Here is a 26,045-nt window from a genome sequence, read left to right on the forward strand (position 1 = left end):
AAGGCCAGGGCTCTTCGCCAGGGGGCTCCTGCCAGTGGACCCTCCCCCACCGTCTCCTCTGATGCCCAGCACCTTCCCACCCCCATGCCCAGCCCCACCTTGTCCTCTCAAAGTGCTCAGACCCTCCAGTTTCAACCTAGAGGATGTTTATTGTGAGGCATTCCTATTAGTACTTTTAATAACCCAAGACCTGGACTCAGTGGCCTGGAGACGGTGCGACCATTGTGCCCAAGTCCCAAATCCTTGCTTGAGGAAGATCACAATATCCACTTGGCCCACTTCCGGGATTGTCACTGAGTGCATGGCCTGGGGAAAGCTAGGCTGGGGGGAGGGCAGTCTTTGTTCTCCCTGAGTGTCCACCTTGAACCTGCACTTAGCACTTTGACATAGCCCTAAAACCAGTGCAACTTCCCCGTGCATCATAAGAAATGGGGAGTTTGCTGGAGAATTCCTGGGAGTCAAGAAGAAAGCACATCACCGCACATCATACAGCAGGGCTTCGTGAACCCCCCACACCAGCCTCTTGGTTCTCCTGCCAGTCTGCTCCCTGACAGACATTTCCACCTTGCTTCCAGAACCCACTGTCGTCCCGAGCCAACCAGCACCCGGCCTCTGCTTCCTGCTTCATTGGTAGAGCAATGTCCCCTCCAGCTACCGCTCTGTCCTCTTGTCTCCTAGCTGGACCTGCCAGGGCTGCTGCCTTATAAATAGCCAAAGAGCAATTTATAAGATTGATCAAAGGCCCAGGAGTCTTTAAAAGGGCTGAATCAGGCCTTCCCGGGCACTGGGCAGTATGTACATACGGCTCACCTGTGGGCAGCCCATAGGAGGGTCTTTATTCCACTGAAAAGAAGGAACTGATATGGGTAGGATACCTGCCCTTCAACCCTCACTACGATCATGCAGGGTAGATGTTATTCTCCCCATATCTTTCAATGATGCTACTGAGACTCCTAGACCTTGACTCCAAAGCCCCCACCACGTGTGCCATCCTGCCTGCCTTGTCCCCCCAGAGCTACATACTACACAGAAAGAGCTGACGTGGATACGGTGACAGCCTCAGTCCCCAGCTGCAGGGTGGGAGCAGCCAAAGGAAATGGGGTGAGTTCTGGGGCGAGGTCCAGAGGAACAGGCAGGTGAGGCTGGGCCCCGGGTGAGGCCAAGGCCAACAGCCATGTGTCCGGACGGCGGATGGAGGAGCTGAATGGGCAGACATCAGAGTGTGCTATAGACAGGGGTCAAGGTCTGTGTCTGCAGTGTAAGTGGGGCAGTGGGAGAATGAAATAGCAAGGATGCCCCTGAACTGTGGCCATCCAGAAGCCTTCGAAGAGCCTTCCAGACACTGGGAAGGATGTCTTCAAGGCAGGCAGCCCAAGGGAGGGTGGTGGTCTGGCAACTCTAAATGGAGAGAGGGACAGAGACAGAGGGAAGAGATGGGGGTGGGGAAGAGTGGGAGAGAGTGGGGGCAGGGAGAGCGGGAGTATGGCAGAGATAACTGAGCACAGTTGGGAGAGAGCAGGAAAGGAGCTGGTGGAGGATGTGTGTCGGTGCATGATATGGAATCTGGTCCCTGTGAGCAGTGAAAGAGACAGGAAAATGGGAAATGTGACTTGTGGTTGGACCCCCCAGGGCCATCAAAGGGTTTTAAGCAGGGAGTGACCTGGTCAAATCTGTGTTTTGGAGAGACTCCATCTGGCCGCCACGTGGAAGATGAATGGCTGGATGGGTGAACAGGAAAGGGGGATCCTGGGGCAGGAAGGTCTCCTGGAGGGAGGGCAAGGAGAGAAACAAGCCAGGGAGACCTGGGAGCTTCCACATTTAAAGATCAGGTGGAGAAGGAGGAAGATGAGGAGGGGCCAGAGAAGGATCCAGGAGGAGATACTGGAGAGGTGGCAGGAGAGCCAGGAGAGGGCATCACAAGGTGCTAAGGGAAGAGGGCGATTCAGGAAGGAGGGAGTGGGCAGCCAAGTGACCAAGCGACCGAGGGAGCTGGGGACGGAAGAGTTTCCGTCTGTAGCAGTTCTAGATGTGGAAGCTGGGGATGAGCTGGTTGGAATGATGAGGCCGGAGACAAGTGGAGGGAGAAGGGAGGCATGTGGCGGAGGTGGGAAATGGACACAGCAAGGGTAGGCAGCAGCCCTGGCAGGTCCGGCTAGGAGACAAGAGGACAGGGCAGTAGCTGGAGGGGACATGGGTTGGCCTGGAAGGAATTTGTTAAATAGGAGAGCATTCACGCTGATGGCAGAGCCTGCAGGGAGAGGGGCTGCGTTGTTCTCCTGAAAGATGGCCTCTGCCAGCAGGAAGCATAGCCCGGCCCCCAGGAGGCCAGGCGGGCCCTGATGCAGGCCGAGGTGAGGTTGGTTTCAGGGGTCTGGATCAGGCCTCAAACCCAGGTCTGCTGCCCCCAGCACACAGAAGAGAGGGAAGGCAAGCAGGCAGAAGTCACAGCCCAGAAGAACCCAGAGAACAGCAGTCTGGAAGGCTGAATACCCATTCCCCAGCTTCCAGACCTAGAGAGAGGGGCTGGCTTTGGGGTCAGGGCCAGCATCCACTCCTTAGGAGATGGGATCCAGCCCTCTGCATCCTGCAGCCCCAGCCCAGCCTCGAAGCTCTTGGCGTCCTAAGCTCACAGTACCCCATCGGGATGAATCACAGGCTCCCTGGGAGGCCACAGGAATCTGTCAAACTGTCCTTTCCCTTCTTCCCTTTGACACCCCGGCAAATCAGCCACCCGACTCCTGTATGATCTGCTTTGGAGAACATCGGAGTTACAAGCAATGTGAGATCACAGCCCATTGCCTACAAGCACGTGCCCATGTGTCTGTGTATGTGCCCTGGGCGCGGGAGCCCGGCTATTTTAAGTCTTTGCTGTGTATAGGGGATACAAAGTGTGTTTGTGGACAATGTGTGTGTTGTGTCTGTGACTGGCACTTGCATGGGATATATATCACGTGCACATCACGTATGCTTCACGTGTATGCTTGTGATGGATGCTGCGTGCGTAGTGTTAACAGGAGAGTTGAACGTGTGTGTCTGTGAGTTGTGATTATGCAACTTGCGAGGGCGTCTCTGTGGAACGTTTGCAATGTTTGTAGCCAGTGTGTACCTGTGCGACACGTTTGTGTAAGGTTGATGCTTGTGTTCATGAGTCGTGGCCCTGTGTGTCCTGTACGGTCTTTGAGGGGATATATAAAGGGAGTGTGTGTGTGTGTGTGTGTGTGTGTGTGTGTGTGTGTTAAAGGGGCCTGGGGTGTGCTTTTGCAGGTGCACTGTGTCTGCGGGGGGAGAGCGTGTGTGTGTGAATGTGTGAAGGGATGTCATGGGGGGAAGTGAGACAGCCCAACATCACATGTCCTGACTCTGTGACGTGAGCTAATACTGTCCCCCTCAAGCCTCAGATTTCCCCCAAAGACCAGTACTTAAAGTGTTCTAGGAAGGGCCTCTGGTCATGAGGAAGACAACGCGAGAGGACAAGAAGGGGTCACAGTGGCCTGTGCCAAAGATGGTTACAATAGGAGCTGGGTGTGCCCAGTCCTTTGCCCCGAGCCCTTCCCTGGAGGCCCCACCTGTCCCTCTGCAGAATGGGAAGGCTGTTCACTCTCATTGTCCCTGGGGCAGCCACAGCTACCTTTTAGACAGGTCCCCTCCCCACGTTCTCTAAGCACAGCCAGGGGAAGCTTCACAGACCCCTCCATTCCTTCCCCAAATGGGAAGATAGAGCTGCTATCCAAAAAAAAAAAAAAAAAAAGCAAACAATAACCAGCCAGAAATCACAGGCAGTACCACTGAATGGATGAATGCCACAGGCAGGCAGGCAGGCAGGCACTGACACAAAGGAGCTCTTCAAACAGCCCTAGCTTTCCATCACTGCTCTACTTTACAGAGACAGAATGGGTTCAGAGAGGTGAGGCCACGGGCCCAAAGTCACACAGCAATGGGCAGCACAGTGAGGATGGGAACCCGGGTGGGTCCCTCTCTGAAATCTAGGCTGCTTCTCTCCCTCAGCTTTGCCCTCCTCAGGCCACTCCTCATCCCACCCAAGAGGGGAGAAAATACAATGCCACGCACAAGGGGCGTCATGTAAATTTAAACTTTTAGATCGTTTACTCTTTTGGCTAATTAACGTTCCATCAAGGGACAATATAGGCGCTGGAACCCTGCTGCCTGGACTGATTTGTACTGGCTGTGCAAGCTTGAGTTAATCACTTAAACCTCTCTGAGTTTCCTCGTATGTCATCTGTATAAAGTGGAGATAATAATAGCAATAATAATAATAATAAAATATTTACCTCATTGGGTGTTATAGCAGTGAATGGGTCACAACATGAAAGCTGCATTAGAAACCGCCTGGGGGGCACCTGGGGGGCTCAGTCAGTTGAGAGTCTGACTCTTAATTTTGGCTCAGGTCACGATCCCAGGGTCATGGGATCGATCCCTGCATCAGGTTCTGCGCTGAGTGTGGAACCTGCTTAAGATTTTCTCTTTCTCTCTCTCTCTCTCTCTCCTTCTGCCCTTCCCCCACCCCATGCTCGCTCTCTCTCTCTCTCTCTCTTGCCCTCTGCCCGTCCCCACCCTAAAATTAAAAAAAGAAAAAAGAGGGGCTCCTGGGTGGCTCAGTTAAGTTGGTTAAGCGGCCAACTTCGGCTCAGGTCATGATCTCGTGGTCCGTGAGTTCGAACCCCACGTTGGGCTCTGTGCTGACCGCTCAGAGCCTGGAGCCTGTTGCAGATTCTGTGTCTCCCTCTCTCTGACCCTCCCCCGTTCATGCTCTGTCTCTGTCTCAAAAATAAATAAATGTTAAAAAAAAAATTTTTTTTTTTAAAGAAAAAAGAAAAAAAAAAAGAAAGAAAGCAATCTCCTGGGCCAGCCCGTCCCCTTCCCACCTCTGAGTACACAGAGGCCTCACACTGGTCTCGGAATTTTACTCATGGTAAGAAAGACTCATACTCCTGTTAACCAGAGCTTCCCATTTCACGCCCTCATTTGGGCAGCTCGTGAGGAGAGGCTGTGGTCACCTCCATCTCACGGAGGATGAAGGCTGCCCCTCACCCTCACAGGCATGGCGCTTCTCCAAGGGTGGCCTGTGGCCGGGCAGCACCGGCGCCACTGGGGGTTTGCATGAGATGCAGCTTCTGGGCCCCACCTCGGACCTCCAGAACTAGAGTCTCTGGGGTAGGGCCTGGCAGTCTGTTTTAACGAGCCCTCGGGGATTCTGATAGTCTCCACAGTTTGAGAGGAGCTGGGCGAGGCGTCTGTGGTGTGAACCCAGGAGCACCTCACGTGGGGCAGGTCAAAAAAAGTGGGGGGGGGAGGGGAGCCACCCCCTCAGCACGCTCTCGGGGCCTAGAATCTGCTGTCTTTCTTGGAGCGGAAGTAGGGGAGGCAAGCAGGATTCTCTGAAACTTCAGGGGGGTGGCCTTTGTCTGTGGGGATCACCTGGGTACTCGTGAGTCGGTTTCCAGAAGCTCTGCCAGACCTTGGGGCTTTGACCCACCCACCCTCACCGCCCTCACCCAGGAGGAAGACAGGAGCCAAGAGCCCGCCGGGAGCTCAGCACCGTGGGGAACCTCAAGTTGGGGAGCCCCTGGACGCAGGGTACACCCACCATGGGTTGCCCTGCCTGGGCCACGGCCCTTCCCCTCACGGGCGCCGCGCCTTGCCTGAGGAGTCTGGCCCTCCGCCCTGGGTCCACTGAGCCTACAGCGCCGGGACCCTCCCAGTCACTGTCAGCCCCTCCCAGTCGCTGTCTCCTATCACTACGCGCTCCACCTGCCAACAAACAGGTCCCTTCCTGTTCAGGTCAACCACAGAGTCACAGCCTTTCACATGAGGAAGACAATATCAGTAATCATACCGATCCAACCCCTGCTCCACTCAGCTTTTCAGTGTCATCTCAACGCCGCCTTGAAGCTGGCGGAATGAGTCCCCAGCACACAGATGAGAAACTGAGACTACCAGGGGGAAAAGACTTGGCCCAGGTTGTCCAGCTCTCCGCGACGGGCTGTCCCCAAGGCAGCCTGGACTCTACTTTACTCCCGTGCTTGCTGTCTCCCCTACCCCCCACCCCCCTCCCCTGGGCTTGTCTAAAGCCCGTACTGATAACCCGGGATCCTCAGGGACAGTTACATTGGGTTGAACCTTCAAATGGTTAAAATGGGGGAAAAAGTTGTGTGGCTGGAAGGGACAAACCCTCAGTTCCCAGCAGCCCGGGTACTGCAGAGAGCTGTGGTTTCATGGTCCGTGGCACAGCACAGTCAAGCTGTGGAGCCGCTTCTGATCCTGCCTGCCTGCCTGCCTGGCCCCGTCTCGAATTTTCTCATCTACCATCCCCCTCTCCCTTGGGGCCTCCCGGAGCCTCCAAACTCCCCACAGCCAGTTCTTGAGGACCAGACTCTGGGTGGCGGCCGAGGGGTACACAGGGCCTCACCCTCCCCTACCTTGGTCACTCCCAGTGCTCGTGTCCCTACAAAGAGCAGAGAATTAGCCAGGTGAGTCTCTGGCCATGCGTGAGGGCCTTGGAGTCTGAGGGCTCAGATGGAAATGGTTGCTGTGCCCCGTCCCGTCATCCTCCTGAACCTCGGTCTCTCTTTTGCAAAAGGGGGGCAACAATATTCCCCGCTTCATCAGATGGCCATGAGGAGGAGATAATTTGAATATAGTGCCTGGCACTGGGCCTGGCCTTGCAAGCCTTCCTTATTTCCATTTAACACATCAGAGCAAGGGACATACCACTTGTCCTTTATGTGTTTATTTCCCAAGCACCCAACACTGGCTTTTACTCACAAACTCCTTATAGCTGATACCCAGCAACATTTGCTTTCCTCTCCTACTGTCCCTCCAAGAGGTGGCCCTAGCTGGTATGGTCTGGGCCCAGTTTCCCTAGGGAGCAAAAGAGGGTGGGCCGTAAAAGAGCTGGGGAACCCAGGGTTCTGCCCCAGAAGGCAGGGCCCCAGTAGGGACTGATAAGGGACTTCCTGACTCCCAGGGGCCCGCAGGGGTGCAAGGCAAGGGGCAGGGGCAAACCATATCTTTGCACTGAGACCTGGCCTGGAGGACAGAGACCTGGGTTCAATTCCTGACTCCAAAGCTGTGTGACTTGGGCCAGTTGCTTAACGCCTCTGAACCTGTTTTCCTAGTCAGTAATTGAAAATAAAGACACCTAAATGAAAGTCTTCTCTGTGGCTTTATCCTGATTTGGCACATGAGATGAAAGACTGGTCCACAGTGGATAGTTAGCAAAGAACAGTGGAAACCAAATTGAGGGCCCAAGGTGCCATGGTCCTTTCCACTCCAGTTTTACAGTTAGATGAGGACAGCCAGGCCCAGAGGTTCGGCAACTTGCCCAAGGTCACACAGGATGTGCACCTCATTGCCTTCCTGGGCCACTCGCTCCTACTTGAGACCCTGAGTATCATTTTGGCCTGAGGTGGAGCCCTCCCAGGGAGACTTCAGCCTGACTTGGTGCCTGAAAGGGTTTTCTCATCTCAGAATGGTGGTCCTGAGGACACAGGAAAACATGCGTCTCCTATCTTCACTGATAGAACGCATGAGGCAGTGGAGGCATTTTCACAAAAATACCAACACCGTCAAGACTGAGCTGCCCACTGATGGACTGACCAGACAACTCCCTATTCCCAGAGGTGTGCGAGCTGGAACTAGCCAACACTGGATGGAGAGCTGGCCTTGGTGGCCTTTTAAAGACAGCTACCCTCCACATGGCTGCTAGGCAACTCTGACCCTGCTCAGTTCCAACCTCTCCCCCTCCTTCAGATCAAGCTCAGACTCCTGGACTTGGCCTTCGAGGCCTCTGGACTCATTCATCCTCTGTCCTCATCTGCCTCGCATCTGGTGATGCGAGACTGGAGCTTGGACATTTTTATTCATCAGCTTTCTGGGGCCCGCCAGGGAAGGGAGGTCGTATTTACTGAGAAAGTACCATGGGCCGCAGGCCTCTGACCAGGTACTTTACATACATTGTTGCATTTGACTCTTTACAGCAAGCCAGGAGGTCAGGTGATATTATCAGTCTCACTTGCAGATCCACAGACCGCGGTCAGAAAGATCAAGCAACCTGCCGAAAGTCACACAGCACCATGACTGCTGCAGAAGTGAAGAGATGAAGGGAGGGGCACTGAGCACGTAGGGTTCTTGGCTTTAGCCCCTGGTCCCAAGAGGCACCTGCAGTAGGTGGTCACACTTGGTTGCCCATCTGTCTCCGACTCTCGGGGAGCCCCATCCGGGCACTGGGTGAGGTGGAACCCCATGAACTAACTAACCACAACCACAGCCTTTGGGGGTGTGTGGGAGGCAGGCCGCTGTCCCCAGCCCGTCATAGCTCCGGCCCCGCCCTAACCCAACCCCGGCCAAAGCTCTGTGCCAGCCCAGTGGTTTCTGTTTGGCAGCAGCCCAGGGAAAGACGAGCTGGCGCTCAGCCGGCCTGGGCCTGGGTGTGGCAGGAGCAGGTCACGTGGGGGAACCCGGGAAATGCCTGAATCCTGCCTGGCCATGCTCTGCCCATGCTGCAAGGATGCTGCGAAGCAGTTTCTGGACATTTGGCCCCTTGGACAAGGATCTGGAAAAGGAAGCCCTCAGGGTACAGCAAAGGTATCACCAATAAAGCCAGCAAGGAGTTACCCTAACACCCACTGGGGCCAGGCCCCAGGAGGGGTTCGCTAAGCTTCGTTCTGGCACTAACCCCAAGAAGTGTCTACTATCTGCCTCACTTCACGGACAGGAAAACTGAGGTTCTGTTTGACCAGAAGAGCATTAGAATCAAGAGAGAGGGTTGGGATGACCAGCTGGGACCTCCAAGAGCATAGCTCGGAGGCCTCCAGCGGCTGACAGGGAAGGGGGAGGCTTTGACACCCTTCCCTGTTCCTGCACCCTTTCCTACCCATGCCTTCATTCCAGCTCAGGCCCCTCCTTGGGGAAGATTTCCCTGATCTCTTCCCAGATTAGTTTAGGCCCTGGGCCACCTGCTATCACAGTTTGTCCTCTCTCTGGACCATCCCCATCTGCCCACACCTGTCCCCACAGTAAGCCAGATGGGAAGAAGTAAAGATGTCAGCCATCTAGGGATTCAGGGAACCCAGTTTCTAAGCCCAGCTTTGCCCTGATTTAACACAAGGCTTTGGGTGGTCACTTACCATCTGTAAAATGGAGCAGCCCATGTCACTTTCAGGGCTGGGAAGAGAAACATTCTATCCTTGGGACTGAGGCCCAGGAGACAGCCATGACCCTTCTCCCCCATCTTTGGGTCCACACCCTGCAGGACAGAGTACCCATGATTAGGTAGGGCCGAGGCATCTAGGAGAGGGGTTGGCTTTGGGGAAGGTGTGCCTCAACCCGTAATGTAAAAGACAACGATTCCACCATGCTCCTTGTGCTCACAGCACTTTAAACCAACCTGAGCAAGATGGTGCCTGGAAAAGGGGACCCAGAGGCACCTGGACTTAGCTTTATGGACAGATTGCGTTCCAATCCCTGCTCTGTTAGGCAATGTGACTTTGGATGTGCCATTTAACCTTTACGAGACTCAGTTTCCCCAAACATAAATGGGGACCTTACTAGTCCCAGACAACTGGTTTCTATTTATATATTCGCTGTCCCATCCCTAGCCTCGCTTTCTCCATCTGAAAACTGGAGGCTCGGATGGTACCATTTCACAGGACGGCTTAAGGGTCCGGGAGATGATGGAGGAAGGCGAGTCTGGATACAAGAGCACAATCAGAGAGGGGAAGTGACCTGCCTGGACTCGTCAGAGGGGATGGCCGCGGTGTGGGGAACCCCCTCTGCGGCCGCCCCAGGGCCAGTGAAGGGTCATTTCCTTCCGCGTTCAGCCCCGCCGTCACCTCTCCTGTTTGTCCCCCCTTAAGTGCGGCGGCGCCGGCAGCGGGGAAATCGGGGCCAGGCCGGATTTCCTCTGCGGACCTGCGGCTCCTAGAGGGCCCCCTCCCGCCCCTCCGGACCCCGCGGGGCCACGAGCTGCACGTGCGGCTGTCCGGGGCGGCCTCGCCCGCCCAGAGCTTCCTTAGCGACCCTCCTTCCCACCCCCGGCCCTTTCATCCCGCCCCCTGCCACCCCGCCCCTTCCCAGCCCGGGTTCCAGCGGAAAGATGCTTCACCCTCTCGCGCGTTCCGGAGAAACCGAGTCACGCGGGGGCGCGCCGGCCGGGCGCTAGGACCCCGCAGCTTGGCCGAGGGGGGGCGTGGTGGGGCGGGTCGGCAGGAGAGGTATTTAAATTGGAGCCCGAGCCGCCCCCTCGCGGGTCGGGTTCCCGTGGGGCAGTGGAGCAGCCGTGGGCCTCCGCCGGCCGTGACCCCGGGGTCTGGCGCGGGGTGGGGCCGTGGGGGGCAGATTTGCGCAAAATGTGCCGGGGCTGCGCGGGAGAGGAGCGGCGGCCGCGCTGAGCCAGGTAGGAGCCGCCCCGCGGGCGAGGCTGCCGGCCCCTCGGGGAGCCCGCTGTCCCGCGCCCCTGGCGAGCGCGGGGTGCGGCGAGTCCGTCGGGACGCCTCCCGCGCCCCCCAGTAGTCCTCTCCGGCCGCCGCCCACTTCGCGCGTGGAGCCAAGCTTGACCCTCCCTCGGCCCCACGGCTCCTGTCTCAGCTGATCTTTCCCGCGAAGGGAGAGCCCGGCGTTCCTATTTGACAGATGGGAAAACAGGGGCGGAAAGGCCGGCACTTACTTGCCCGGGAACTCACAGCTAGGCTAGGGCAGATCGGGATTTGAATCCAAGTCTCCCACCACCCTCTGACTCAGGCCGCCCCGGGGCTTCCCATCCCACCGCACCAAAGAGCTTCCTTGCCCATCTCTGGGTGGGGATTGGTAGGGGCGGGGGGGGGGGGGGGGGCACCTCTCCCAGGGGGCTCTGAAGCCGGCCTTCTTCATGAGTGGTAAGATGTGAGGGACCCCCACCCCCACCCCAGGCTGCCTGAAATTCCACCATCACAGCTACATTCCTTTGGGTTAAGGTCTAATTCCCCCGTGGGATGCACATGTCTCCAGAATGGGGCTTGCCCTTAGTGATTCACTGCTTGCTATGAACGTCCACAGCAGCTCTCCCAGGACCCCACTCTGCTGGAGACTGGGGCTGAGAGGAGGGAGAGGAGCACCCCAGAGCCCAGTCCTGTGAGCCTGTTTGTTTGTGTGTGGTAGGGGTGGGGGTGGGGGTCGTCGGAAGGGGTTAGGGAGGGAGCACTTGGCCTGGTGTAGTGGAAACATTTGCTCTGAAGGCAGACAGACCAGATTCTGAATCAGTCTCTGCTGTTTACTGTGTGACTTTGGGTAAGTCACCTCTTTGAGCCTCGTTTTCCTCATGGGCAAAGGGAGGATGAGCAGGCAGCTCAGCACCTGGAGAAAACACAGCATTTGGGTCATGGAGACCTGGGCTAACCCCCAAAATGCTAATAAGCTGAGTAACTGTGGGCTAAGTCGCTTCACCTTTCTGAGCCTCAGTTTTCTCATCTGTAAAGTGGAAATTATGGTAACCACCTTATTGGGTTGTGATTTCAAAGAGATAATATACGTCAAATGCTCAGAAGAGTGTCTAACGTCCTGAAATAGTAGAGATGGGCTTATTATAATAGCAGACATTGCCCCCACTATTTCTCTCTCTCTCTCTCTTTCTCTGTCTGTCTGTCTCTATCACACACACACACACACACACACGCACGGTTATCCTCTGGCATTTCTCCTCCCAGTTAGAGTTCTAAAATGTCTCCTGCCTTCTCTTGCCTAGGCTACTGGTCTGCAGGCCAGAGGCCTCGCTCCTCAACATGCCTCACCTGGGCCATTCAGCCTTGTGGGTCTTTGCCCCAGCTGGGAAAGATGTGTCCAAGATATTTTGACAGCCATTCTCAGCTTGATCATCACTGTGCTTGGGGGAAGCCAGTGGCAGAACAGGAACCAGGCTGCTTGCTGGACTGATGGGACACTTAGGCACTGAAAGGTTAAGGGACTTGCCCAGGGAGCAGGGTCGGTAGGCAGTAGAGTCTGGAAGTAAGCCTGGGTCTGAGTGACTGCAGTGCTCCCTCGAGGGTGAATAGCCCTCCAATGCCACACATCGAGTCCTGGGCACTGCGGAAGGATGCACAGATGCCCGCCTCAGGGGTAGGGTAAAATTTGGCAGGCAGAGGAGGGGTGGTGAGGGCCCCTTTGGGCAACAATGCCTTCAGGTTCAGGACCCAGAGGTCCTGACCTTGTCCTGACCTCGGAGGCCCCTGCAGTAGAGCCTTTACCCCTCACTTTGCCATTCGTTCAATAGATCTTTGGTGAGCACCACTTAAGAGACCCCTGTTCTCACAGAATCAGAAATAAAGGAGCAGAAAATGATCAATGCAAGGAAACAATAAAATGTGTGAGAATCTGGGGACTAGGATTCCAGGTGGAGGGAGCAGCAAGGGCAAAGGCCCTGAGGCAGGAATGCACTTGCTATGTTTGAGGAATGGTGGAATTTGGTAAGGGCAGGGCAAATGGGAGATGCGGGCAGAGAAGAGCTTGTGTAAAGCCTGGATGTTATTGGAGGTTCTCAAGCTGTGAGATTCATGATCTCATATATGATTTGGAGACCTCACTCTGGCTGTGCGTGGAGGGCAGCCTGAAAGGGGTCAGGGTGGAAGTATGGTGTTGCTTCAAGGCCCAGGGTTGTGATGGTGCCTCATTGTGGGGCAGTGATGGAGGAGGGAAGCAGCAGACCGCCCCAGGGTCTGTTTTTCAGGCAGAACAGGCAGCACCCGCTGATGGGGGGGAAGGTACGGCAGGGAGATGAAGGGAGAGCCTAGGAGAACGCTGCTCTCGCCAGCGTCACCCTGTGTCAATTCTCAGTGCCTCCCTGGCCTGCCTGCTGGTGTGAAATGGAGCCCAGGGGAGAGTGAGTCCTCTGTGCCCTGGGGCACTGACCGTGGGAAAGGGGTTGGAGGCACAAGCCACGGAGTGCTCAGTGCTGTGCTCACTGGAAGCTCAGGGTCTGTGGGAACCTGGAGGAGGGGCTATACATTGCCCAGACTTGGGAAATCAGAGAAGGCTTCCTGGAGGAAGTGGTATTGAAGCTGAGATCCAAAGGATAAGGAGACATTCAGCACAAGAGAGGGGAGGAAGTGAAGATTTGGGGCAGTGAAAAGGCACTCAGAGAACTGAAGGCAATAGGAGGCTTCCAGAACCCAGAGTGGGAAAGGGGACAGTGCTAGATGAAGCTGGAGGGAAGAACTAACCGTGCAGGCACACTCCCCAAGGGCCTTGAAGGCCCCCCTGAGAGGTTTCCACTCAATTCTGACTATACTAGCTTTCAAAGGGGGGGGGGGGGGTGATGTTCTGCTTTTTAGACAGCAGAACCAAATTTCCTGTGAAAGCAGGTGAGAGGAGAGCAGCTGTGGGGGGGGTGGGGAGGGCATGGCCCTGAGGGGAACCTAGGCAATGGCGTTTAAAAGATGCCCCTGAATGTTTGGGCAAGAAGTGGCCTCAGAACCAGCCATCTTAATCTAAACTTTATCACAAGGACACTGGTGGATTCCAACAAAGACCCAGCCCTCAAAGGTCCCATAGATGCCTCCTCTTCTAAAGCACCCTTCAGAGTGGCGATTCAGTGCTCGTTTATTAAGCACCCGTGGGTGACCTTCTAGTGTAGACGTTTAGGGCACAGATTGCCTGTGCCAGCCACTGGTTAGTTGTGTGACCTTGGGCATGTTACTTAACCTCTCCGAGCCTCAGTTTCCCCACCTGCAAAATGGGAATGGTAATCATAGAACCAAGTGTGTGAACTGCTGTGAGGATTAAGTGAGTTAATACACGTAAAGTATCGAGAAGAGTGCCTGGTTTATGATAAAGGACTCTGTAAGGGCACTTTCATAGAATGCATCTCATTTGATCGTTAACAAAACTTGGCAAAGTTGGCATTAACCTCAAAAGAGGAAACTGAGGGGCGTCTGGGTGGCTCAGTCGGTTGAGTGTCCGACTTCGGCTCAGGTCATGATCTCACGGTTCATGAGTCCGAGGTCTCTGTTGGGCTTACTCTTGTCAGCACGGAGCCTGCTTTGGATCTCCTGCCCCCTTTCTCTCTGCCCCTCCCCCGTTTGTGCACGTGCATGCATTCTCTCTCTCTCTCTCTCTCTCTCTCAAAAAAAAAAACAACACAAACATTTAAAAAAAAAAAAAGAGGAAACTGAGGCTCACAGAGGTGAAGTGACTTGTGCAAGGTCACACAACAGGCAAGTGGAGGGGAAAGAGAAAGCAGTCAGTTACAGGTGACTGAGTCCAGTGCTCTTGGAGGGCTTTACAAAGTGCCCTTCCTTGTTAACACTCTGTTTGCATTATGATCACTTCTGTGCATTTATATGTGGCCTCAGTTCCCAGCACAGAGCCAGACTTGAGGAGGCATTCAGTTTAGGTGTGAATGAATGAATGAATGAATGAATGAATGAATGAAATCAGTGGCTTGATCTGTCTACTTCTAGCACTTGGCCCAGCTCCTCAGCAAGTGAGCTGCTAGCGGCAATGGGATGCAACCCTGCTCAGGGCCTCTGTGGCCCCCCTCAATGCCACCTCAGCTCTACACGGAGAGGACACCAGCAGGCCTAAGAGTCCCCCTGCACTGGCAGTAGGCAGTAGCTTCAGTGAAAGTAAAGGGCCTGGAGCCCGCTCCTGGGGAAGTCCACAGCGACAGTGCTGGGGGCAGGGCAGAGGCCTCCTGGCGGGGTTTCCTGTCAGGGCTCCAGGCCCAGCCTTCAAACAATGGCAGCGACTCCAGAATCAGAAAATCAAAAGAAAAAGGGCAAAATAAAAGTCCGGGGGTGGGGGGAATTGAGGAATTCCGTTTGGGGTCTAAGGAACCAGGATGGGGGACCTGCTTATGACCTGGGTGGAAATGCAGTCAGAGGCCTAGCTCCCCACCTCACCTCACCCCAGCCCTGAGCTTGGCCCAGGGCAGCCCTTAGAGTCCCTCTGTCTCCTGCTCACCTCCTCCAGGCAGTCTTCTGGCAAGTAGGGTCTTTTGAAACCCAAATCTGACCAAGTCACCCACTCCTTAAAAACTCTTGCTGCCTGGGGCAATGGCCTGGCACTAGGGATCCTTTGTGGTAGCCTTTGGACCCAGTTCTCACCCACCTCCACTGTGATCTGGGGTTCCCTGAAGGCAGGCACAGACAGGATGGGGGCAGTGGAAAGGAGCCAGTGATCTTACAGTGTTCCCCTTTCCTTCCCACCCTACACAGAGCCATGAGCCACCAGATCCTGCTGCTCCTGACCGTGCTGACCCTGGGCCTGGCCACCTCCCAACACCGAGACAAGGTGCCCTGTAAGATGGTAAGAAGCCCCACCTAGGCAGGGTAGGGCCCCTAGGGTGTCCTGCCGTCCCAGCCCCACAAGCCAGAAGTCTGAGGAGTTAGAAGAGGAAAGGGAATGCATTTGTTTTTTTAATTTTTTTATAAAGTTTATTCATTTATTATTTCAGAGAGAGAGAGAGAGGGAGAGAACAAGTGGGGGAGGGGCAGAGAGAGAAGGAGACACAGAATCCAAAGCAGGCTCCAGGCTCTGAGCTGTCAGCATAGAGCCCCAGGCAGGGCTTGAACTCAGGGAGATCTCAGGGAGATCGTGACCTGAGCCAAAGTCGGATGCTTAGCCAACCAAGCCAGCCAGGTGCCCCAGGGAATGCATTTAATGCATTTAAATCTTACATTTAATAAGTACCTACTAGAACGTTTAAATACCTTCTGCACTATTAATCCTATTGGGTAAGTACCATTATTCCCATTGTATAGAATTGGAAACAGCTGTTTAGAGAGGCTAGGTTACTTGTCTAAGGTCATTCAACTAGGACCAGGGGGCTGATATTGGACTCTATTCCCCAAGCTGCCTCTGCAGGGCAGTGGACCCATCTGGGTGATGCAGAGTATGTGTATGTGTGGGGAATTGGGGGTGGGCCAGCTGGGTCCCTCATGCAGAAAATCTCCTTTCCTAACTGGGGTCCTTGACTTGGGCCTGTCTGCTGCTTCCCTCCCTGATGGGATGCCTCTCACTCAGTACAGCCAAGGCCAAATGCTACCTCCTCCAGAAAGTCTCCCCTGACCACTCCCAGGCTGCTCTGGTTCTGTTTGCTTCCTCTTTCTGGACCCTCCTACTGAGCACGTGGGGTAGTGGGTGAGTGGGTCCAAGCCTGGTTCCCCTGCCAGACCAAGAATTTCTTGAGGGCAGAGATAAGGTTTGGTTCACTCTGGGTCCTTTTTCTTGCCCTGAGCCAGGCAGACTAGCCCTGAAGTCACTGGGACCCCGCAGGATACAGGGAAAAGGGACCACCTAGGTCCACTTATAAGTCACCCAGGTGAAGGCCAGAGTCAGGCTGGAGAAGGCACAGGCCCTCCAGCAGCCCCACCTGGACCTGGGGCCAGAAGCTCATGATACAGGTGGGGCAGCTGCCTCAGGGGCTGGAAGGGCCGGCAGCCCTTCCCTGGGTTGGCGGGGTCCTAGTGAAGGGGCTGGACCACCCAACAGGCAGAGGGAAGCTGAGGGAGCTTTGCATTCTGGGTAAAAGTGCATTCAGAAAGCACTTTCTGAACTACCATGGAAGATCAATATAGGAGTGACGATGACTTTCAAAATAGTGAAAAGAAGTTGCCACATACTAAGGGCTCGCGAGGTACCTGCACCATGCTGAGGGCTTTCTCTCATTTTATCCTACAAAGAACTCTTTTCAGCTGAGGACACCGAGGCTGAGAGAAGAGATGTGACCCACCAGGGTCATACAGACAGGAAGCAACAGAGCTAGGACTTGAACCCATGTCTCCCGAGCTGGTGCTGTCCCCTGCCGGGTGCCTCTTTCTACCTCATTTCCCTTCTATGCGCAAGTGGCAAAATGGAGTTGGGTGGAAAGTCCTCTTCCCTCCTAAAAAAAAAAAAAAGCAGGGCAGTGGCATGCTGGCATCCCAGAGACAGCGGGTAGCAGATTGTCAGGGACAACTCTGAACTTGGCCATGTCAGCCATGCTGGAGGCTCAGAGCCGAAGGCATAGCGGACACCCTTAGAAACAGAGTTCTGAGAGCCACCCTGGCCTTCACGCTCCCTCCTGGACTGGCAGCCCAGAGCCGCCCTGCCAGCCTTCGTGGGCACCAAGGTGGAAAGCAAGTCTTAGGCCCTGGGCTTGGCCAGCTTTGTGTCCTGGCTCAGCTCTCAGGGGCTGGTGTCTTGGGAGCCTTGGAGTATCCAGAGGCGAGATGGGGTGTGGGATAACATGGGTCCTAGTACAGTGCCCCCCATACAGCAGATGCTCGGCAAATGGTACCATTTACTGTGCTGGAGTAGTCAATGTGGGTGCTGGGCCAGCTGAGGGCCCAGTGATCAGAACTCAGCTGGCACTGACAGGAAAAGGAACTCACACTGGTACCCTGGAGCCTCTGACCATCAGAGCTGGGGGAAGCTCACCCCCCTGCCCTGAGCCTGTTTCCTTAGGGAGTACAGCAGGGTAAATAAATGAGGCAAGGAGTCTGTGCACTCCGCCATGGGGCCTGCCACAGAGCTGGCGCTCCGTGACAGCCGCGGTCATTGTGTTCCTTTTGCTGTTCCTTCCTTAAGTCAGGATGGTCCAGGGAGCTGAGGATGGAGGTGAGGCCGTGCCTAGTGGCCCGAGCTGGCAGAGAGGGTGTGAGGGAGGAAGGGGCAAGAGACGGGAAGGGCTGGCAAGGTGACAGGGCTGGGTTTCTGGTTCGTGGGGGCGCCCAACCGCGGGTGTATCTGTGGGTCTCTGAGGCCTCCAGGAAGCTGCTTCGCTGGAGGTGGTAGGAGTGGTCACTGGGCTGCCTGGAACGGGGAAGAGTCACACAGATGCCTGATGAGGACCCCCCTACACACACCACCACACACTCACCTTGGGGTTCTGGGGAGGAAGCTGAGAGCTGGGCCAGGCAGGGGACACCCAGGCTGCTGTTTCTGCTGTGTGGGCTCAGCCACTAACTCACTGTGACCTTGCATAGGTCACTGCCATCTTCAGGTTCCGTCTCCCCATCTGAGAAGTGGGTGGGCCAGAGTCTTTTTACTCTAATGGGCTTTGAGTCCAGTTTGAATACATCGACTCTCTTTTTTCTTTCCTTTCAGAAAGGTGATTGATTCAATCCCTCAGACCTTTACTAAGCCAGAGATGTCCGTGACTCATTCATTAAAAAAAACTGATTGAGCACCTTTTGTGGGCCAGGTCCAAGGCATCCCCATCAATCACACCAGTCCCTGTTAGCTCTGAGCTCTCTGCGCAGCAGGTCCCACACAGACAGTCACAATCTGGGGCCAAACTCTGAGAGAGGGAGCACCGGGGGCTCTCTGGCCTGGGGAGAGCCCAGAGGAGACCCAACCTGCCCAGCTCAGTATGTTGGGCTCACTCTGCACATCTGGGTGGGGGTGGGCCTAACCAATGCAGGGAACAGCAAGGAGAAGGCCCAGAGGTAGGTGTGGGAGGGTATGAAGGGCACTGCTCAGATGTTGTCACTGCATGTGGGCTGGGCAGGAGTGGGCTGGGGGAGAGGGGACAAGTTGGCAAGGGCTACAAACAGTTTTGAACCCCACTGAGGGTCCTGGACTTTGCCCTGGAGGGGATTAAGCAGAGGGTGGCACAGAGTTTGTTTGTTTGTTTAGCAGTTGCCAGGCATTTGACTGGTGGAGGGGTCAGAAGGGGTCAATGGATACAGAGAACCCCGGGGCAGGAATAGGCCTGAACTGGGTGGTTGTGGAAGTCAGACCGTTTCCTGGGAAAGGCTGCCTTCCTGGGGTCCTTGAAGGGATGAGAAGGGGAGACTGTATCTGCACAGAAAGCATTCAGGCTCCAGAAGGCCCATGCACTAGAAGGACGAAAGTTGGGCCTTTGATCGTGAGGAGACCCGGGCTCCAATCCCAGCTCTGCTCCTCATCGGCTGAGCGATCCTGGAGCCTCTCTACCCTCTCTGAGCTTGGGTTTCTGTAAATAAGGGTGATCATATCTGACGTGCTTGCTGCTGCGAGGCTCCAGTGAGACGAGGGGCCTGAATGTGCTAAATAAAATGTAAAATGCTGAGTTGGTGCTGAGGAAGGCTGTTAAGTTTCTAGATAAGAAACCAGAGCGATGATGTGATTTGGTAAGGCTCACACAGCAAAATCATATTCTTGTCACCAAAGAATGTGGGTTGGGACCCCGGCCATCTTTCCCCCTGCTTCCTACCCCTGTTCCCATCTCCAGAGGCCAGTCTGGATCGGGCCTTGGGAAGCAAGGCCACGGATGGAGGTGGGGCAGGTAGCAGCAGCAGAAAGGAGGTCTCCTCTGGGGATAGGCAGCAAGGAAGGCAGGCACTAGGACCCAGAGCTCTGCCCCCTGGAATGAGGTCTGAGGGTAGGAGGCCAAAATGAGAACTAGTGAGAGGAGTACAAATTGCATTTTGGAAACATTTCTCCCCACATGGTTTCTAGTCTAATAGCAGCTGGGTAAATTTAACTCTCTGGGACCAAAGAAGGAACCCAGGATATGAACCAGGAGTCCCGGCTATCAGCTTGGCCCTGTTGTCCACTGGCTTGGGATCACACTAGGTGAAATATGGTTCCGTTTCCTGTGAAATGGGATAATAATCAATGTAGGGTGTTTTGTTAGTTCATTTGTCCTCATATCTGTCTGTTATTTCTGTGTGTATCCATCAAAATTCCTTAAATCCCTCCCTGATGCCCAGCCCAGGACTGAGTGCCAGAAATGGGAGCAGGGGGCAAGATGGAGATCATCCAGACATGGGAGGATTAGGCTGGGGTGGGGGAATGTGGAGCCCTCGCTAGGTCTGGCTGGGGTGGGGGTGGGTAGGAGAGGGGGTTGAGTCATCCTTTCCAGATGCTGTGTCTGGTTCCACCCCCCACTGCACCCACTAATGCCCACTGCTCTCCCTGCCCTCCCCGACCCACCCCAGGTAGAAAAGGAGGTCTTGTGCCAGGGTCTTGGCCTGTTCCAGGTCCCCTCAATGCTCCCGCTGGACATCGAGGCCCTCGACCTATCTGGAAACCAGCTGCAGAGAATCCTGGCCTCGCCCCTGGGCTTCTACACAGAGCTTCGGCACCTGGACCTGAGCACCAATGAGATCAGCTTCCTCCAGACAGGTGTCTTCCAGGCCCTGCCCCACCTGGAGCACCTCAACCTGGCCCATAACCGCCTGGCAGTGGGCACCGTGCTGAGCGCCCCTGGCCTGGGCCCCCTGCCGCATGTGACATCTCTGGACCTGTCTGGGAACAGTCTGTACAGTGGCCTGGTGGAGCGGCTGCTGGGGGAGGCACCTGCCCTGCGCACCCTCTCGCTGGCAGAGAACAGCCTGACCCGCCTGGCCCGCCATACCTTCTGGGGCACACCCGCGCTTGAGCGGCTGGACCTCCACAGCAACGTGCTCATGGACATTGAGGACGGCGCTTTCGAGGCCCTGCCGCACCTGGCCCACCTCAATCTCTCCAGGAATTCTCTCACCTGCATCTCTGACTTCAGCCTCCAACAGCTGAGGGTGCTTGACCTGAGCTGCAACAGTATTGAGGCCTTCCAGACGGCCCCAGAGCCCCAGGCTGAGTATCAGCTCGCCTGGCTTGACCTGCGGGAGAACAGACTGCTCCACTTCCCTGACCTGGCCGCGCTCCCGAGACTCATCTACCTGAACGTGTCCAACAACCTCATCCGGCTCCCCGCAGAGCCACCCCAGGGCGGTGAGGGCATCCATGCACCTTCCGAGGGTTGGTCAGCCTTGCCCTTCTCGAACCCCAGCCGGAACTCCAGCACCCACCCCCTCTCCCAGCTCTTGAATCTGGATCTGAGCTACAATGAGATTGAGCTGGTCCCTGAGGGCTTTCTTGAGCCCCTGACCTCCCTTCGCTTCCTAAATCTCAGCCGAAACTGCTTGCGAGCCTTTGAGGTGCGGCGTGCGGGCTTCCTGCCTTGCCTCGTGCACCTGGACGTCAGCCACAACGCGCTGGAGACGCTGGAGCTGGGCCCCAGGGCCCTGGGGTCTCTGCGGACACTGCTCCTACAGGACAATGCCCTGCAGGACCTGCCCCCCTACACTTTTGCCAGCCTGGCCAGCCTGCAGAAGCTTAACCTGCAGGGGAACCAGATCAGGCCTTGCGGGGGGCCAGGTGAGCCTGGCCCCTCGGGCTGCGTGGCCTTCTCTGACATCTCTTCCCTCCGCATCCTGAACCTGGCGGACAATGAGATGGAGGTGCTCCGGCCGGGTGCCTTCCTCCACACGCCGCTTACTGAGCTGGACCTCTCTGCGAACCCAGGGCTGGATGTGGCCACGGGGGCCTTGGCGGGCCTGGAGGCCTCCTTGGAGGTCCTGGCCCTGCAGGGCAATGGGCTGGCCATCCTGCAAGTAGACCTGCCCTGCTTCAGCTGCCTGAAGCGACTCAATCTTGCCGAGAACCGCCTGAGCCGCCTGCCTGCCTGGACGCAGGCTGTGTCACTGGAGGTACTGGACCTGAGGAACAACAGTTTCAGCCTCTTGCCAGGCAGTGCCATGGGCGGCCTCGAGCCCAGCCTCCGGCGCCTCTACCTGCAGGGGAATCCACTGAGCTGCTGCGGCAACGGCTGGCTGGCAGCCCAGCTGCACCAGGGTCGTGTGGACGTGGATGCCACCCAGGACCTGACCTGCCGCTTTGGCTCCCGGGAGGAGGTATCCCTGAGCCACGTGCGTCCTGAGGACTGTGAGAAGGGGGGGCTCAAGAATGTCAACCTCATCATCATCCTGACCTTCGCACTGGTCTCTGCCGTCCTCCTCACCACACTGGCCACCTGTTGCTGTGTCCGCCGGCAGAAGTTCAACCAGCAGTACAAAGCCTAGAGAGGCCAGAGACTGTAGAAGGGCCCGGCCGGGAGCCCCGCCGGGTCAGCTGGGGAGCCAGAGGCACGGACAAGGGCGGGGACTGACCCAAGGTCACACAGGGTCTGAGAACTCTGCTCTCTAAATCCCAGCCCAGGGCTCCTTTCCCTGTATCCCGCTGTACTGGCAGGTGACCCACTTCCCAGGCCACACATGTGGTCCAGCTGTGGAAGCCGGAAGTCAAGCAGTTTCAGGAGCAACAGAAAATAAGGTCGACCTATCCAGTCAACGAATCTTCGCCTGGCATCTGTTTTGCACCACATCCTGCTCTGGGGACTGGGGACGCCCGGTGACTGAGACACATCCCTGCCCTCAGGCATCTCCCGGCCCTGGTGGGGAGGTGGTCGCCAAGCCAGGCAGTGACCACACGGAGTGTGGAGATCCAGGGCCCCAAAGCTCTCCAGCCCCGGCTGGCTGAGTCCTGGGGCTCAGTGGCGAGCCCTGCCTCAGCAGGGCCAGAGCAAAGGAGGGGCGAGACCCAGAAGACTTGTCTGAGCCGGTTCCAAGCAGACTGTTTGTCACATCTTCTGATAATGACTTTCAGCCTCTCTGGAACATGAAGAGCTTGTGACCGGAAGAGAACTGGAGCCACATGGATCGGGCTACTAGGCGGGCTGCAGCGGCTCCTGGTTAAGAGGCGGTTGCCCTGGGTTCCGGCCGGGTGGTAGACCATCCCATTTCCCACTCCAAACAGGCTCTTTCCCTACCTGGCACCCTCGTGGTGCCCACACTAGCCCAAACACCGCTCCAGCCCCCCAGCTCCTCTGCAGGCACATGCAGGCATGCTGTTCAGTCCCAGCCTTACGCCGGCTGGTGAGCCAGGAGTTAGAAGCTTAGGTATCTGGTTCTGTTTTGCACCAGGCTCGGCAGCTGTGACACGTCTGCCTCTTTACGACAACCCTCTGAGGTGGGTCTTTTATCCCATTTCACCAAAACTCCAAAACTCTCCCTTCAGGGTCCTCCAGCTAAAAAACGACATAGCTGAGATTCAGACTCAAATCCTCCTGTCTCCAGGGCCTGACCTTTGCCACTGTGGGGGCTGTAGGCCGTTAGGTGGACAGGAAATGGACCCACATCGAGGGAACAGGCCCTGGGGGCATCCTGTGCCACATATACCCACCCACTCCTCTCCCGCCTCTCTCCTAGGCAGGTAGACACAGGCCCTCCCCTCCTCCTCTGCCTCAGTTTCCCTTACTCCCTCCTTTGCAGACTGGTGTGTATTCACCATTTTCTGTTTTGCTCTTGTGTTCCCTCTTCCTCCACTGAGCGAAGTCCTGAGTTTGAGACTATTGAGTCCAACCTCCCCGTTGCACAGATAGGGAAACTGAGGCTGGGGAAGAGAATGGAATTTGCTGAGAGCTTCACAAGTCGGTGGCAAAGCCTGTGAGAAAAAGTGGATTCATACCTCCCTGGGGGTGTGAGAGGGGTTTAGGGCTTGGACCTGAGTGATTCCCTTCTCTCTCAGCTGTCATATCACAAGATAATGCTGGCTCCAAACTCTTTCGGATCCTCATCAGGCAGGGACTTTTTCCTCTTAGACAAATGAGTAGAAATACTCATCTGGGTGTAACTCCCTATTCTTCACACCCATGGAATCATGGGCTTTCCAGGGAGCCCTGGGGTCAGCCCAAGACCCTGTGTTACTGTCTTTACCAGCTTGGCCCGTGGTCTGGCTCACGATGGTGCTTGAGTGAGACAATGAAAACACCCCTCTCTCGGCCCCATTTTATAGACAAGAAAACTGAGGCCCAGAGAGGGCCAAGGACTCAGGGAGTCAGTGGCAGAGCTGGGGCTAGAAGCTGGTATCTTGGCCCCAGCCTGGGGCCCTGGTGGTATGTGGGACAGCCGGGTGGATCCAGCCCTGGTTGGGATCACAACCACAGATGGTCACTGCACATAAACACTCTTCCTCAGGCCTGGAGGGCGGGGCGTGGGCCCCTTCGTGCCTGATCTTCAAAAACACTACGCAATGCTGCTCTCACCTCCCAGGAGCCAGGCCACAGCCCTGGCCTCGGGACCAGCTCTTTGTATAACCCACATGAATGTATTAAAAAATAATTTGGGAGAAACAGCGTGGCCTGCCAGCCTCCTCCTCACTGCGGGTGATTGGCATCATGGCATCCGCTTGAGCCCTGCCCCCTCTGCTTCCACTGCAGGCTTTGGATCCTCATGGCTAACCCATGGAGAGATGGGCTGAGGGCTGTTGAGGGGAGACTGAGGCTCTGGGTCCTCACCGCCCGGGACCTTGGGGCCTCAGCCCTCATTCCCCTGCCACACCTCTGACCCTTGCACTCAACAAGCCCTGACCCGGCCTGACCCTTCCTCCTTCGGCAGCTTCTGTTCTTACCCTCTCTCTGTGCTCACGGCCCTGCCTCATCGCAGAGCCCTGCTGTCTCTTCCGCCCTGCTGTCTCTCCCGCCCACCCTCCGGGGCCTTTCACGGACCCTTCATTTTCCTCCCTGTGCAGCCTCTCCTCTGTCTTCGCACATTCCTCTCACACCTTGGCTGTGTTCAAGTCTGGCTTATCTGAAAGATAGTAAAAGACCATTAAACTGCTTTCCCTTTCCTTCTCCTACCTCATAGGTAACTCCTTGGTGAAGTAGCCCCCCTCTCCCCTCCCTTCTCACCCACCCCAGGTGTCGTTGCCCCTCTGCCCCCCCCCCCCCCCCGCACTGCCTTGAACCGAGGTCATCTAGGGTATCCTTTGCCAGACTCAGTGCACTTTCCAGACTGTACCTCCTCGACCCCTCAGCTGCGGGGGTCCCTCACCCCATAGTCCCCGTCCCTCATGCCCGGCACTCAGCACACTCGCCTTGGTATCTAAGCCCCCCACACATGGTGTCTGCCTTCCTTTGAGACCGCTCCTTTTCAGACTCTGCTATGTGCTCATCTCCATCCAGCTTTCTGAGTGGTGATTGCCAGGACGCTGTTCCAGGCCCTCTTCCCTCAGGAATGCCATCACCCTCATGATTGTAGCCACTCCGTTGCTCTGATGCCCACATCTCTAGCTCCAGCCCCAGTCAGCCCTGAGCATCCGGCCCTGATACCCAGAGGCCTCCGCAGCTGGAGAGCTAATGTTCTCCCCGGGGGCCAGGGAATTGAATCGGTGGTCAGTTGAATGGATGGCTGCAGTTCAAGACCGAGCTTAAAAGAAGACCGTGGGAAGGGGGGCAAGGAGGAGAGCATTCCTGGTCCCTGGAAGGGAGCTGGAGGGTGTGGGCTGTGAGGTCTGGGGGAGGGGACAAGAGCCACCTCACCTGGGGTGGAGGTGGGGGACAGGTGAGGGGCTCTGAGGTGGAGTCCGGAGGGCAGGCAGTTACCCCACCCTCCACTTTCCAGACCCCTGTGCCTGTCCTCATGTGGACCCATCAGCCCTTCTCAGCTGCCTGACACCCAGACACTATCCCCTTTAGAAGTGCCTTCTCTTCCCTTCTTCCTCTCCCACAAATTCCCGCTTAGTGACGCTCCACTTCCTCTGTCCTCCAAGCACCCTGGAGATTTCTCCACGGTAGCTCCTCTGGGCTGTGACCTCTCACCTCAGAGCTCCTACTCCAAAGGAAAAAAAAAAAAATTTTTTTTAAGTTTATTTATCTATTTTGAGAGAATGAGACACAGAGTATGCGAGCAGGGGAGAGGCAGAGAGAGAGGAGAACGAGAATCCCAAGCAGTCAGTGTGGAGCCCAATGTGGGGCTCGAACTCCCAAACCGCAAGATCATGACTTTAGCCGAAACCAAGAGTAGGACGCTTTAACCGACTGAGCCACCCAGGCGCCCCTCCAAAAGAACATTTTATGTTTATTTTTATTTATTTTTTATTTTTGAGAGAGAGACACACACGCACAAAGAGAGTGGGGGAGGGACACAGACAGAGGGAGACACAGAATCCGAAGCAGGATCCAGGCTCTGAGCTGTCAGCACAGAGCCCAATGCAGGCTCCAACCCACGGACTGCAAGATCATGACCTGAGCCGAAGTCGAATGCTTCACTGAGCCACCCAGGGGCCCTAAAGGAAAATCTTAAATGCCTATTTCATAGATGGGGCTCGTGGCGTCAGAAGGCATGTGACTCAGTGCCCTGGCACAGACCACGTGCTCAGTGAAGGCGTAAAGGAAGGCAATAGCATAGGCTGAGCTCGGCCCAGGGCTCTGCGGACCTCCAATCCAGCTGGAACCCACCAGGTCCCTGACCCCTTTTCCTGGCAAACAGGGG

At 56.1% G+C, this 26,045-nt stretch overlaps 1 protein-coding gene across 1 annotated transcript; it reads left to right on the plus strand.

Annotated features, from left to right (window-relative positions):
* Window positions 1-10,224: 10,224 nt before the first annotated feature.
* LRRC32 (leucine rich repeat containing 32) lies at window positions 10,225-24,227 on the plus strand. Its single transcript, XM_042906453.1, has 3 exons — window positions 10,225-10,414; window positions 15,204-15,294; window positions 19,893-24,227. Exons 2-3 carry the CDS (start codon window positions 15,208-15,210, stop codon window positions 21,795-21,797), a joined length of 1,992 nt encoding a protein of 663 aa, XP_042762387.1. The 5' UTR covers window positions 10,225-10,414; window positions 15,204-15,207; the 3' UTR covers window positions 21,798-24,227.
* The last annotated feature ends 1,818 nt before the right edge of the window (window positions 24,228-26,045 follow it).

Source organism: Panthera leo, chromosome D1 (genome assembly GCF_018350215.1).
Source record: "Panthera leo isolate Ple1 chromosome D1, P.leo_Ple1_pat1.1, whole genome shotgun sequence".
NCBI classification, from domain to species: domain Eukaryota; kingdom Metazoa; phylum Chordata; class Mammalia; order Carnivora; family Felidae; genus Panthera; species Panthera leo.